Below are 15,720 nucleotides of genomic sequence, written 5' to 3'. Positions count from 1 at the left end.
TCCAGAATGCCAAATGCAGAAATTACAGTCCTCTAGAGGAACTCATGTGTGAGTAATGGAACCTTCTAACTTACCTTTGCATGATTTACAAAGAATCTTAGACCCTTTAATATTATCCAGTCCAGCATATCTAAATTATGGATGCAGAACTGAGCTAGTCTTACATGGCCTGCTGATCATCTTCGCATCAGGTGGGCTAACAGTAGGAAGATGTAGAATCAGCCTGCCTGAACTCTCATATATAGCTTTGGCTATTTTTCTGTAACCATTTATCATGACAGGCATTCAGGCAACAAAAAATATATGTGCCTACATTCTGGTGCAAATCCAATTATTTGCGCAGAAAGTGAGAGATCTTAACATTTCATTTGACACAGTTAGATAACATAACCAATTTATACGGACTTCCTCCAGACAAATTATTCACTCGGTTTATCATAGCCTTTGAAGTTTTCCCTACTATCAAGGCTAGCAAACTTTCTCCACTGAAAATATAAGCCAAAGCTGATTATATAAGTATATGATTTCATGGCACTTTGGGAAAAACTGTAAAGCCTATGGAAGTATTTATTTGGGGCCTTTAATTAAGTAATTTTGATTTTGATCTCAGACAAAGGTTTCTTTAGAGAAAAGGAAGGGACTTAATCCACACAGTATATCACTTTAGGTTTTTATTTTCTACACTCATTGTTTCTAAGAGTCAGGCCTAAAGACTTTGTGAAACATCTTCTCTTTAGCCATATAAAATGTACAGAAGCAAGTATGGATTTATATTCTGTAACATGGAAAAAAAAAAGTTATGCAATGTGTAAAAGGTGTAGAGGTAGAACACAGAGTCTCCTCTGGTATTTCTGTGCATGATCAACCATAGCATTTTAGAGGTCACACAACACTGATTGAGGACTGAACCTGATTTTATACACTGAACAGATTTAAAACACCCAATGAAAGTATGGCTCTTTAATTTCCTTTATTCTTTTTCTTGACTGAAAGAATTAGATTTGACTGGAGAAGTTAGGCCTCTAGTCCCTGGAGGAGTCTGAGGGAAGACCTCATCACAGTATTCCAGTACATAAAAGGGCAGCTACAAAGAGGACGGAGACTCTTTTTTCACAAGAAGCCATATGGATAAGACAAGACGCAATGGGTACAAGTTGCACTGGAAGAGCTTTCATCTTGATGTAAGACATTTTTTACAAATCAGTCACTGTAACAGACTCCCCAGGGATATGGTAGAGTCCTCATCACCGGAGGTTTTTAAGATGCAATTGGACAGGTAGTCTAGATAACCTCACCTAGGCTCCCTTTCCCAAGAAAGGTTGGAAAAGATCATCTTTTGACATCTCTTCCAAACTGTGGTGCTCTATGATTAATGATTTATGAAGTATATTTATTATTTAAAAAGCTACATCTATAATTGATTCATTCTTTTAAGTGTGGTTCTGTGTGCGTGTGCACGTGCAGGCATGCACACGCATATGAGTGTGTTTTAGCAAGTACCATGGTGAAATCAACCTATGGGTTAGCTTGGGCTCTTATTCCAACTCACTGGGCTCAATGCCCATATTTTGAGCTGATTTGCCCAGTTTGAGCTCATTTCAATTACACAACCCTCTTCTGATTCAGAACACTTACAGGGTCACTAACAGCCAAAAATGAGCTATGTGTGGGAAAGGAGAACCGACATCTCTCTAATTACTACTGGCCTGGTCCACTCTTTCCCATATGTCCAGGACTTTGGAAAGCAAAGCCTGGCAACTCTTGTCAACCCTCAGGTCATCAGCCTCTCCCAGGTTGAGGGGCTTTGATTCCTCCTTTCTGCATGCATGCCTGTTTGCCCCATTCATAAACATGCAAGTCTGTGAGATGGGCAAGAAAATAATTGTGCAAATAGCTGAAAGGGTGCCAGGAGGACTATGCAATGTATTGCCCACATAACTGATGTCAAGCATGGCTCTATTTTCCCAATTGCTCTGCTGTTTCTAGAAGTGCACACATTTTGCAGTTACACTGTGACAGAAAAAGCACGTTGATGTCAGTAAGCCTTTCACTTTGTTGTAACTGTTTGTGGTGGATATGGGAAATATATCTGGGAAACTGAATATTCTAGATAATATTATCAAATATTGAAATGACAGCTCCATTAACTTTCATTTTTTTCATTTGTTTCTGCAAGAGTAGTTCCTATTCTGCATACTTTCAGTATAAAACTAGCTTTTACCCAGGATTTGTTAATTAATAAAGATATATTCTATTTTATATTTCAATATCTCAGGGATTATTGTTTTTGTAATAATGTATTTGTTCCCAAAGCTAACAGCAACTCAAATCTTATAATGTCTTTGTTTCCATAGTAACCACCTTGTTTCAACTGAAAGAAACAAATGAAACATGAAATGCATGAGATCTCAAAATGCCTTAAATTAGTAATTTAAGTAATTAAATGAAAACTGATGAAACCAGTTTTCTTAATAGAGATGAAACTGTAACAATGCATACTTTTTACTTGTCCTCTAAGAATTTCAATTACTTCTACAAGAGAGAAACTTAATGATCTTTATTTTACAGATTATTCAATTTGCCTCAGATGCCTTTATAATTCAAAACCCACTGAGGCTATACTAGTTTTTCTACAGAGTCAGTGGGCTTTGAATGAGATTTATCAGAAGCCAGTAAAGTTAAGAAGGTCCTTCCTGTCACAGATACCATGTGCTAGTAACACATGCTTGCACAGGGGAGTCATCTGGGCACTCAAGATATTGATTATTCCTCTGTTGTCAGACTAGTATCACTGTACTTGATATCAAACTATTGCTCAAACAACATATACATGATTACCAATGACAACAAAAGCAATGACACAAAGATGCCTAAGACACATAAGAGAGGTACGTTGCCCCTGCCACAGTCCATTGACACATGACCAAAGTGAAAACTTACTGGGTAAACATTCCCAACTAAGACTTCTAAAAATAGCACCTCAGGAACTTTTTATGAAAAATTAGTCTCTTCCTGCTGGACTTAATTTTGAAATTTCATGTCTGAAAAGGGAGATTTCAGTAGTTCCTGATGGGTTTGTCCAGCCCTTTAATTCTGTACATTCCCACTACTAAACATGCACTGCAGTATGTCTCCAGTGCATGACAGTGGCTGCAGGGTACTTTTCAAAGTACATAGAAGTCTGGTTTGTTCCATTTTGCACAGTTCTCTACAGGTACCTTCAGAGATGTCTTAGGTACAAATGAAGTTTGTACATCAAAAATGCTTTTGGGGTCTAGGGTGGAACGACTAGCACTAAAAGCAAATGTGAATGAAAGAAAATAACTATAAAAGCAATGCACAACATGGTGATTATCTTTAAGGAAAGATATTTTACTGCATGTAAAATAGCTGTTCACCCCGATGCTCGCAGAAAAGGCCCTGCAGACCCCAGCAGACAACAGGATAATCGTGTGCTCCCACAGCGAAGTTGGTTGTTGTCACCCTGAAGGTGGTCAAATGCTGGAAGAGGTTGTCTAGAGAGGCTGTGGGATCCCATCCTTGAAGATACTCAGAATAGTTAGTCCCAAAGCAACCTGCCCTCATTGTGTAGGGGGCTGGGCTAGATAACCTCCAGAGGGCTCTTCCAAGGAAAATTGTTCTGTAATTTCACAATTAATAGGCTTATCCTCACAAATAATAAAATTTACAAAAACTGTGAAAATCTGAAGGTCTTCTAAGATGGAAATTGAGCCTGAAATAGTTTTTATGTAAAGAACTTAATAAAGATGTTTATTTAGAAGCATGCTTATACACTGTCTCACCTTTCACCAGAGCTATGAGGCCCATAATATCCTAATGTGAAGTACACTACCGCACTTTTTGTAAATGCACAAGGAACTAACAAATATCTGTGAATATTTAAATATACAAGGAGAGAGTTGTCAGGAAAATCTGCTTTTAGGATTTTGATGGGCTTACGAGCTTTATTAGATTTGCTTAATATGACCATCTTTGTAGTACACAGATGCCAAGTTTTTGTATGTTTGATTACATTATTCAATGTACATTGAAAAACATGAGTAAATAATGCAGCTACATAGCTTGTTCTATTAACTTCATTGAATCTATCCTTTGAATTCTTATCTTCTGCAGGATATCAAGTTTCAGTATAATATACTTTCTGGGTAGTATACATTTACAGAAATACCATGCCTTTTCTACTTGGCCTGGAATCTGTCAAAAAGAAAGACACTGTAATTTATTAAGGGATGTTTTCAGCTTTCGGGGCAATTGTGAGAGATGTTAAATGAAACAGAATAGGAACTCAAAGGCATCTTCAGCTTTTACTATTTCATATACTCTACTAAAAAGAAAAGTCAGATTTTTTTTAATTTTTTTTTTCATCCATTCAGCATTGGTTGGGCACTTTAGAGCAGAAAAATTGTCACTGCTTTTTCAAGACTTGGCTTGTCATCTTGTGGCACCAGGCAGTTGTGATTTAGTGCTTCTGGGCTGCACTGATGGGCATGAAAGTTTCAAAGAGCTCTAATTTTAAACCCTATCAATAGAGAGAACAGATTCAAGCCCGCTTGTAACTGCTTTTAACATTTGCTTCCTCAATATGAACGCTGTAGGGCAAAAGGAAGAAAAAGCCTTAAAATGTGTGTGGATTGGTTTACATAGAAGTAGAAATTGAATTAAGATAATTTAGTGCTATACAGTGTTAGAAAAGTGCAAAGTAAAGAGGACCACGTAAATAAATTATAAATCCTTATATGAAACTGTTTCTCAGCTTTCCCTGAAAAGCCTGGCTGCCCTGTTTTTCCCTGTCCCATTAAATTGTTTTATTGTTGTGCTCTTCTTTTTTTTTTTTTGATTTTTTTTTTTTTTCCCAGTCAAAAGTGCCATTTAGTTGAAGTGAAATCTTTAATTCTTTTGAGGATATATAGTACGGGTCTCCTAATTAGGACATCCTGTGGAAACTCAATTTAAAAGAAGACTGAAGAAAGAGGAAAGAAATACTATATAATACTTTGTACTGAAATAATGCACCAATTAAATAAAACTGCAAGCTAAAAATTGGATGCTCTTCATTGTTCCCTGGAGGTCTTGCAAAAGGCTGAAAGCATTTTCAGTTTAGTCCCACAGATTTAAAAACCTGAGTGCTATTCTGCATCAGAGCTGTAATTAGTCATTTTAATAGTAACAATGGAGTTTATAATTTCACACCAGGCTGATCATCACTTAAAACCATTTATTTCAGCTCAGTACATCCCCTGTTAATTGGAATGTTTTGCTAGTGGTTTGTTCCCATTAAGATACAGTCATGTCATTATGGCCATTAGGCTCAACCTCTTCTATTGAATACAACCCAGGAAACAGCCCCCCCCCCCCCCGAATACATGCATATTGATAGCTGGATTTAGATACACTAACTGTGAGTTTTAGGTGAAATGAAAGAATCAGTATGCAAAATGTTGCAATCTCTCTTGCACATGAGGTCAGATTCTGCAATTACCATGGTCATGTCTGGCCTTAGAAAGCTGATAATTTATAATGTCTGCCCACAGCAAGTTTTAAAAAGTAGAAGTTTTGCTATACACAAAGGGCTAAATTCAGCCATTAGCCAAATGTAAGAATCAGATGATTTCCAGAGATGTAGCTCAGTTCATAATTTATTCTCAACTATTTAGAACATATTTCAGACTTTTTAAAGCTGTTACTCATATGAGCAGAGATTGTGGTTTCACCTATGGTTATGCACACTTGACATTTCCCATTACTCGATCCTGATTTCACACACACATATTGTTATACCTTAGTTATTCCAGATTAGTTTTTCCAGTTACAGTGTTTCCTTGGCCTGATTTTTTTTTTTTTTTTTTTTTTTTTTTTTTTGAAAATACCAGATAAAACCACCAGCTAATTTCACAAAATAGACTCAGGGAAATATGCTGCCATCAATGATCAAAAGTCTTGCTCTGCTGATTCAGTGCTTTGAAAATTTGAATTAAATTCAGCAGGAAAGGTTTCTGTGCCAGCTATATGCCTTTCTTCTTTGCCTTTTGCTTTCAGTCCTTCCAAATTCAGGCAAGATCTGAAAAAAAAATGTGCATCCCAGTTTTGCATCTAAAGGTCTGAAGATTGTCAACACTAGCTGAGCTCCAAACTGCCAGCTGCCCAGATGGTACGTGCACTGTCACAGTACGGCTCAGGGCTACTAAAACCAAATTACAATATCCTTGTACCGACTTCTCCTACCTTATGACTCAAGGCAGGGTCATATTTCAGATCTAAAAGCAGAATTTGCCACTCCTGTGCCCTCAGTTCCCCTCCCATGAGGACTCACTAGTTAATCCAGAGAAGTTCAGTTGAACATTGCAATTAAGTGCGTGCCATAGTTTCGTTTGAGACAGAGAATGGAGTCCAGCAAAGACATGGGTCTGGTAGACTAGCAATGGATAAAAATTGCTCCACATGAGGTTAAATTGGAAGGAGGTGCTGGAAAGTAGTGGGAATGGACAGATGAAAAAGCAGAGCGAGCAAAGAATGACTTTGGAGAAAGATGCTTAAACTGGGAGTTGGGTGAGCTGGAAGCTCCTCTGGAAGTACAGGCAGACCAGAGAGCCTGGAAGTGAGAGGGTAAAATGGCAGGGTAGATACTGGAATGATAAACCCAGGAATGAAAAAGGTACATAAATGGTTAAAAGGTACGGTGGGGAGAGGAAGAAACACAGCAGAAGGACCAGGGGAAGATCAGCATGAGTTAGATGAGAATCTGTATACAGGAATTACTATGGTGGAGAAACAGCTGGAACTGGGAAAATAAAGCCTTGCAGGGCAGATACACCGGGGGAAGTCATCAGGAAGGGCAGAGTCCTGAGCAGAAAAGCGGTCTGGGGGGGGGGGGGGGGCGGGGCTTACCGAAAATAGATGAGGATCCATGGAGATCCAAGCAGTCTGGGAACCAAAGGAAAAAATTCACAATAAATACAGATGTAGAGCCAGGGAAATGGTACTCTTGGGGCATGGATGCTGAGCAGATGCAACTGGAAAAGGATCCAAGCAGGCAAGGAGACCGAGACTGGGTGTCAGGAAAGGGGAAGAATGATTTTATGGAAAGAAGAGGGGAGTTAGAAATTAGTCTCCCTCAGAGGAAGAGGCCTCTCAGGTGGATAATTTTGCAAGCCTTTGTATGGACTTATGCTGACAGAGAAAAAAGTCAGCTCCAGACAGCATTCTTCTAATTCTCAAATGATCACTATGATATCAGCTATACTTTCCCATTTAGCAAAATATTTCCATCTGCCAGCAGAAATGCAATCATAGATTACAACAGAATCACATAAATGGGACCAATAGAGGCAACCTTCTGCTTTTAATTGTTTCTCGCAATTCTTTTTTTTTTTTTTTTTTTCTCAACCTTGGAAATTCTGCTTATATGCAAAAACTGAGAATTAGAAAGCATAAACAGTACAATGTCTGTCCCTGGAAATGATGCTCTTTTGTAGACACCGAAAATGGAAATATCAAAGGAAATATCCTTTAGTCCTCTAAAGTACCAACCTGTGATTTCTGTTTCTATGAATTTTGTGACTGCTTAGATTTAAGTAGGATTTCACCCCATCTTTCTTTGAAAAGGAAACCAAAATAAAGCACTTGTTCTTCTAATGCAGCTTTTACTTAATAAAAGCCTGTGAAGTTAATATGATGGTTTCATTTCCATTTTTTGTTAAGCATATTTTCAGTGTAAACATCCGTTCTTTACTCTCTGCAAGTTAGCAGAGTATTAGAGGATGATATTATTTCCTTCTACTTGCTAACAAGTATAATGTATAATACAATGCAACTTGTCACCAGCTTTAGCTAGGATGGGATGAGTGTCTAGCATTCTTATTTATAAGCTCTCCAAATAGAAGACTCTGTGGAGTTTGTAGTTTTTGTTTGTTTGCAGTTGTTGGTTGTTTTTTTTTTTTTTTCGGCGTTGTTGTTATTGTTGTTTTTACGTTGCAAATCAAAGAAGAAATTAAAGTTGTTTCTTTTCCCATATTATAATTATTTCACAAAATGTGTTTTCTTTCAAAATTTTGGACAGTTTTGGCCTGCAGCAATTTGTTGCTTTGGAAAGCGTCTCGAATTTTAAGCATCTGTTTTAAGGAGTGGATCCTCGGTTGATGTAAATTGTGACTCTGACAAAGTTGTTTGTGTCAGCCGAGAATGTGCCCCTGCTAACTGTGATGCTGATATTTACTTTGAAAAACAGATAAGGTACCTTGTCATATTTATCATGACAAATCTCCCAGAGAGACCATGTTTTTCAGGCTGCATTCCTTTATCTGACATAGAAGACTAATGCTCTTATGAGTCATTTATAAGCTTACATTAAAAACATGAAAGCACTGAGTTTTCAGGCTAACATAAGAGTGTAGTACAAGTATAACTACAGATATTAAGCGTAGGATTTGGAAGAGTGATGGCATAACTTTGCCATAGGGGTGGGCAGATGAGAAAATGATTGGAGGTGTTTGTTAATTTATGCTACTCAGTGAATACACATCCAACAGGTTTAAGGTGGGCTAGGCTGTAGCCATCTCTTGGGAGCAGATCCCTCTGGCACCTGGGGTCACAGTGTGAGAGACCCTGCTCTGCCCTGATACCAAGACATATGCTACATTGCAGGGACTTGTCCCCAGATTAGCCCTATTTCCCACACTGACCTGACTGGGCCACCCTGCCCTCATACCCCCATATGTCCTGTGGTCCTAAAACTGTCAACATTCAAAACTTGTGTTCAGTCACCTAGCAATATTTTGTCTCAAGCCAAAAAAGAACTGAAAGTCCTGCCTATCAAAGTGCTTCAAAAGCAAACTAAAAAATGTTAATTATGAATGTGTTAAGTTCATTGAGTTCCAGTTCCATCTTTATTATCAGATACAACCCAGTCAAGGATGCCATTAAAGCCCAGCTGTCCCTGCAGCCCATCTATACCAGGGCTGAGACCTTCAGTGTGTACAGCACTGAACTGAACTGATTTCTGGTCTGCATGTACATTCAGTTTTGAGGCCCTGGTTTGGATTGCAACCAGGTAAAGAAGCAGCTGGTGTTACACAGGCTCAATGTGTTGATTTGTGTTTTTCAAAGGTACGTTGGCTTCAATTGCAAATATGTTTTTTTGCGGGATATTTATAAATGTGTAGAGAAGCAGGCATCTAGAACACAGCCCTGAAAAAAAGTTTTTCGTATCTATTAATAACACTTATTAATTTCAAAGGGACTTAAACTCCTAAATACAAGACCCATTCTGCACTTCTGAAAATATCAGTTAAAAACCCATTCTCTCCAGTCATCCATGTTCCTATACCCAAAGCCTGTCTCCCTCTATTTTGCACTGAGGACAAATCTGGTGAAAATATAAAACAATGGGAAAAAACCAACCAAATAACCATTGCTAGGTGCTAATACTGCGATAAACAAACCTGTCTGTATTCCTTACATCCAGAGAAAAGACCACCTAGGAAAGCCACAGTCTGACTTTGCTAACTGTTTTAGAGATATTGTAGTATTCATCCAGCAATTGCCATATACCAAAAGCGAACTGTTCTTCCTCAAAACTTTTATTCAGTGCTAACCATTTCTCTTGCACTGCTATATATTCCTATTTGTTCAAGGAATAAGTCACTGTCTGGAAGAAAAACTACTTTTGAAAATGAAATTCTTATGTCTGATTTAACACACACAACCATAACCCAGCAAATCCCAATGCCTTTGCGAAAAAAATACTTAAGCGAAACAAGATTTACCATTCTTTAAGAGATTCTGGAAATGGCATACAGCTCTACTGCCTAGTAAGCATGCTTTTAAAAGGAACAGATTTACTATATTATTAATACTTTTTTATTTATCTTAAGGAAAAAGCATTCCTGACTGGTAACAGCCAGCAAAGAAAAAAAAGAGTCATTATGAGAGCCACATTATTTTGAGTACAGGCTGGTAGGAAAAAACCCCACAGAACAAGTTTTTCACATACATTTTGTCTTGACTTTTATTCCCAGGAGGGATGTTAATTCTCTGGCCTTTGCCATTTCACTTCACTGGGTATTTCAGTTCCTTCATCTATAAAAGAAAAAAAGTAGTACTGGCCTAACTCTATTTAATGAGGCAATGCAAAACTGGCCTCAGGGCAGTACCCAGAGGCCTTCCACAGCAACCCTCCATCTACCGTCACTTGCTGACTTTTGCAGGGTGGGAGCAACCACTACAAATGTTCTGGCAGCCTGTACAAATTAATTCTCAGCACCCACCCATCAACTGATTTGGGACGTTAGATATCAGTGTTACAAGAGCACTTAAGATGAAGAGTCCTGTAGTCTTTAGCATGATATTATCACTTACTGGCTCTGATGACAAAGCCAGTTTAAGTGCCCTCCCCTCTGCCCTGTCCCTGCTGGCACCACTCTCTGTGGCTGCACTGTAAACCACATCAGGGTTAAAAATAAACCTCTGAAAGAAAGGAGGAGGGAATGGGATTATATTTTAAACCAGAATAAGAGACCCAGTTTGTAATGCAGCTCCACAGACTGTTATAGCAGAAAAACTGAGGAGGTGATGAGCTGTGACAGAGCAGGGAGAGGAAGGGTCTGCAGCTCAGAAGTTGTCAGGCAAGTCTTCAAACCAAAGCCAGCATTTTTGGATTCACTAATAAGTAATCCTGACTCACTAAATCCCTTCAAACATTGTATAATATAGTTATGTAGATCACTGCTTTTCACTGATGTTGTGATATTAAAAGTAGCGAGGAATTTACTAAAGAAAAATGTAAAGTCAGCATGTGATACTACATGTGATGATAGAAGAAAAAGGGAAGGAATAAAATAACTGTATAACTGGCATGACAATCTCTGCTATGAATGAGTCTTACTTCCCTTCTAAGATCTATTTTAAATTTACATATGTGGCCAGAAGGCTTGATCTACTTTAAAGTACAAAAACCACTGCCTTCATTTACTTCCATTATCTGACACAATTTTTTTCACATGACCGTGGAAAATGTGCTCATTACTGGATGTTGATATGCTTGTGTTCAGGAAACTGAATTATCAATGCAGGTTTCCTTACCTTGCCTATCACAGCACTACAGAGAGATACTGTCACAGCTGCTGATTTCTCAGCAAGGTCTAGACTCCAGGGTAGGCTTAGTGCCTTAGTGACAAAGCAATGAATTGACACTGACAGAGTTTATGGCATCTTTGCCCCATTTATTTATGGTATTAGGCTGGTGCAAAATTAGTTGAGGTTTTTGCATTGTTGAAATTTGCTGTTTGGTATTGGAATATAGCCTTAAATGTGGTTCTGTTATACATCATTTTAATATGCTTTTCTTACCTTTTTTTTTTTTTTTTTCTGCTGGCTTATTACTTGCTATTTCTTTAATATTTATTTTAGGTTATGGCAATATGTCTTTAGAAACAAAAAAGCAAATTCAAGCAATTTTTTTTATTCAAAATGGGTTGCAAAACAGCGGAGATAACTCACAACATCAGCAATGCATTTGGCCCAGGAACTGCTAACGAACATACAATGCAGTGCTGGTGCAAGAAGTTGCGCAAAGGAGATGAGAGCCCTCAAGATGAGGAGTGTAGTGGCTGGCCATTGGAAGTTGACAATGAGGAACTGAGAGCAATCATAGAAGATGATCCTCTTACAACTACATGAAAAATTGCCGAAGAACTCAACGTTGACCATTATATGGTCACTTGGCATTTGAAGCAAATTGGAAAGGTGAAAAAGCTCAATAAGTGGGTGCCTCATGAGCTGACTGAAAATCCAAAATATCAGCGACAATGCCCAACTGCACTCGCACAACCAATGCTTTAAAAGTTGGATGAATTGGGCTATGAAGTTTTGCCACATCTGCCATATTCACCTGACCTCTTACCAACCAACTACCACTTCTTCAAGTATCTCAACAACTTTTTGCAGGGAAAACGCTTCCACAACCAGCAGGATGCAGAAAATGTTTTCCAAGAGTTCGTCAAATCCCGAAGCATGGATTTTTATGCTACAGGAATAAACAAACTTATTTCTTATTGGCAAAACTCTGTGGATTGTAATGGTTCTTATTTTGATTAATATAGGTGTGTTTGAGCCTAGTTATAATGATTTAAAATTCATGGTCTGAAACCACAATTACTTTTGCACCAACCTAGATGCAATTTTAAAGAGAGGAATTAGATAGCAAAACCAGTGTGTAATATGTGACTCAGAGACTGTTTCTGAAACTCCAGAAAATACTCCCTCATAAAAAATGTCACACTGTTTCTCTGAGTAGCGGAACGACTCTGTTTAATCTCCTTTCCCCAGCTAGAGAAAACACAGTTTAATTTGCATTTTTTTTTTTTTTTTTTTTTTTGGCAGCTAGTGACTCGAGTTCAAGTTATTAAAATAACTTAAGAACATGCCATTATTGAAAGGGGCATTCCTGCTCTCAGCCTTTCATTAGCACTACACCATGTGGGAGCATATAGTCAAGGGCATCAAAATGTTAATCTTGCTGAAAACAAATCCTTCCAAAGGTGTACGATTATACCAGCCAGTACAAGTGAGGCAGTAGATAACAAGTTATCTCAAAGCAAGTGGTGAAGCAGAACCATCCCTCCTGTTGATGAGGTCTCAGATTAGCTGAAACTGCTCACAAAACTTCTGTAAATGACATTTTCCTCAGAAGTTTCTAGAGCGTACACTATTTTCTTCAGGCTTATGAGTGTTGAAAGTCTTATAGCCCCTCTGAAAATTAAGCTGTTTTTACTAAGGAATGTTAGTGATTTGTTTTTCCAGATGCCTTGGATTTGAAGGACATATTTACGAGGCATGGATTTTAAAAAACACTAGAAAAAATAAGCTCCCATTACATTTTGGGCACCTTAACTCCTGAATAACTTTTGCAAATCTTGCATAAGCTCAACATGGTTGATTTACATCCCCCATTGTAGTATCTATATGCTTTGCCACAAAAAAGAAGGATCTTACTGCTAGCTCTACAAGCAAGGGTCAGTCAGATTTCAGCTAGTCAGAAATATTTTATTTGCATGCTATTATAGTTTGCTTATCTTTCTAGACAAACAAGTTACACCTGTAGAATAGGGACAATCCTCAGAACATGTATCTCTAGAAATACGGAGGTCACTCATAAGTACGGAACAATACAACAGCCACTAGCGCAACGATTTGGTGTAGACCTGTGCTGGGGAAAGAGGAAAGAGCAGGGGTGAAAAAGCTTTTCAACATTCTTGAGAGGGAGAATATATTGAGGATATAAATGGTTTTGTTTCCAACAGGGTTTCATTTAAATTCACCCTTCTCTTTAACTTTGACCTGACTGCCTATTATTACCCACATGTGGCTATCGGCCACATCTACGGTAGATTACAAACTGAATGGCTAGTATCAAAAAAACCCGACACAGAAGTCCTGGATATGTTGAAGTCCCACAAAGTTCATTAAAATTTACTGCTGAGTAGTGGAGTGAAGACTCAGTTAATGACCCACTCCGGTGAGGCCCTACCTTGAGTACTGTGTCTAGCTCTGGAACCCCCAGTACAGGAAAGACATGGACCTGTTGGAAGACGGTCCAGAAGAGGCCATGAAAATAATTAGAGGGCTGGAACACCTCTGCTGTGAAGAAAGGCTGAGAGAGTTGGGGTTGTTCAGCCTGGAGAAGAAAAGGCTTCAGGGAGACCTTATTGTGGCCTTTCAGTACTTAAAAGGGGCCTTTAAGAAGGATGACAACAGACTTTGTAGCAGGGCCTGTTGCAATAGGACAAGGGGTGATGGTTTTAAACTAAAAGAGGGGAGATTCAGGCTAGACATGAGGAAGAAGTTTTTTACAATGAGAATGGTGACACACTGGCCCAGGTTGCCCAGAGATATGGTAGATGCTCCATCCCTGGAGACATTCCAGGCCAAGCTGGATGCGGCTCTGAGAAAACTGATCTAGTTGAAGATGTCCTGCAGAGACACCTCATCCCCCTCATTTCAGGTGGGTTGGACTAGACGACCTTTCAAGATCCCTTCCAACCCAAACTGTTCGATGATTCTGTGATTCTATGACCCTGCTGAGGAGGAAGACTGGTGTGAACTGAGCTGACCCACAGGGTCTACTGGGGCATGCACCTTTCCTGGAAGCACCCCTCACGCTACACTGCTGCTTTCCCAGACAGTAGCCTAAGGAAGGGAAAAGGTACTGGGAACACCCATGGGTTTTTGAGAAAGTACTGCAAGGAAGGAAAACTGAATCCATGGAGCAAGGGAGGAAATTGGTCTTGTTTGGAGGTGTTATTGAGGCACAAGCCACTCTACTTGTAGCTTTGTTAGTCTTGTTGGTCATACAGCCTATTTTCTAATGCCACCTTCCCAGAGTCTCCAATGTGAACTGGGGCTGGGCTATGCACACCAGGAAATGAGCTAATCTCTGGCCACAGGAGAATTAAAATGAAAGAATAAATTCTTTTCTAAATTCTTATGCATCCACCACTCTCAAACAGAAAGTATCGTAATTGCCTTAGCTGGAAAGTGCTACGACAGTACCGTCTGTATCACTAGCAATACAGCAGGCTACTATTACATGTCATTATGTAGTATACTAAAATACATATGATACTATCTACTATCAATTAATACATGGTACAATATGTTGCAATATTGCAATATACTACTGCAGCTTCACTAGCTGTAACAAGACAAGCAAAAGCATAGTCCATGGCCTGGAAAGGATTATAGTCAAGTAATAAAGCTTTGCATTTTTTAGTACATTTGTTATCAGAGCTTCACACTCATGTTTGCAATATTTGTGCCTGTCAAATGTGGGAAAAGTGTCTAAATTAATGAGAAAGATCTAAATAATGCAGTTGTATCTATAGACTGGCACTTTTCCTCTAAGCACTTTTTAAGAAGGTTCCCAAGAACTGGTCTATCCTAAAAAGCTGTTCTTTACCTAATTCCTTTCAAAGAATAACACCAAGCACTCACGTAATCCATCATATCTGCCATTTGCAATGATAGTTCCCCATTTCCACATCTACTGAGCCTTTTTCTCCACCCCTGGAATGGTTGAGAGGACTTAGACTGGAATTCATCAAGCTGCACAAGTACATGCTCACCCTTAAGCTTTTTTGTAATCATGCAGTTACTCAGCACCAGGAATCCATCTGAACTAAGCCACTTCTAAAACATGCAAAGAGCAAAGTAAGCCTTCAAATTATAAAAAAATAAGCACACAAAATAAACCCATATTCAGTGAATCAGATGATATACAAATTAACAACAGAGAGGAAAGGACAAAACATTGAATTTTGAGCCTGCTATAAACCTTTTCCTTCTTTGTTCATGAGACATTTATCTGTAAATAAACCATCACTAGTGAATAATTGTGAAGTTAAAAGAAATTTGTAGTAATTACAGGCAGAACTGAACACTGAAACATTCCCTCCAGGGACACTTACTCAAATACTGCCTTGTTTAAAAGTTAGAGAATTTAGGCTAAAACTTAAATAACGATAATTATCCACAAACCACAGATGACTGATTACTGATGAGTGATAGCTGGACAAAATTAAGCGAATTTATCAACTTTCTATGTAAATATTACAGAGTATGCTTTAAAAACCATAATTTATGATTAGAGAACTACCCCAAGTGTTTATAAGTAAAAATAAAAAAAATAAAAAACAACAACCCTAAAAC

The 15,720-nt window shown here is 38.5% G+C and overlaps 1 protein-coding gene across 6 annotated transcripts in view; it reads right to left on the bottom strand.

Moving 5' to 3' along the window:
* Positions 1 to 15,720, bottom strand: part of MID1 (midline 1) — a 253,389-nt gene that overhangs the window by 66,796 nt on the left and 170,873 nt on the right. Inside the window, exon 3 of one of the 6 annotated variants that reach the window (XM_065073473.1) lies at positions 11,098 to 11,181. The exons of the other annotated variants lie outside the window; for them this stretch is intronic. Within the exon in view, the coding sequence (XP_064929545.1) occupies positions 11,098 to 11,181 (84 nt within the window). The remainder of the gene's footprint in view (positions 1 to 11,097; positions 11,182 to 15,720) is intronic. 6 annotated transcript variants of the gene reach the window in all.

The sequence above is a fragment of the Columba livia genome, chromosome 1, assembly GCF_036013475.1.
Source record: "Columba livia isolate bColLiv1 breed racing homer chromosome 1, bColLiv1.pat.W.v2, whole genome shotgun sequence".
In the NCBI taxonomy this organism is placed as follows: domain Eukaryota; kingdom Metazoa; phylum Chordata; class Aves; order Columbiformes; family Columbidae; genus Columba; species Columba livia.
Note: the sequence above shows the minus strand (reverse complement) of the source record. Positions and strands in the feature narration are given on the sequence as shown.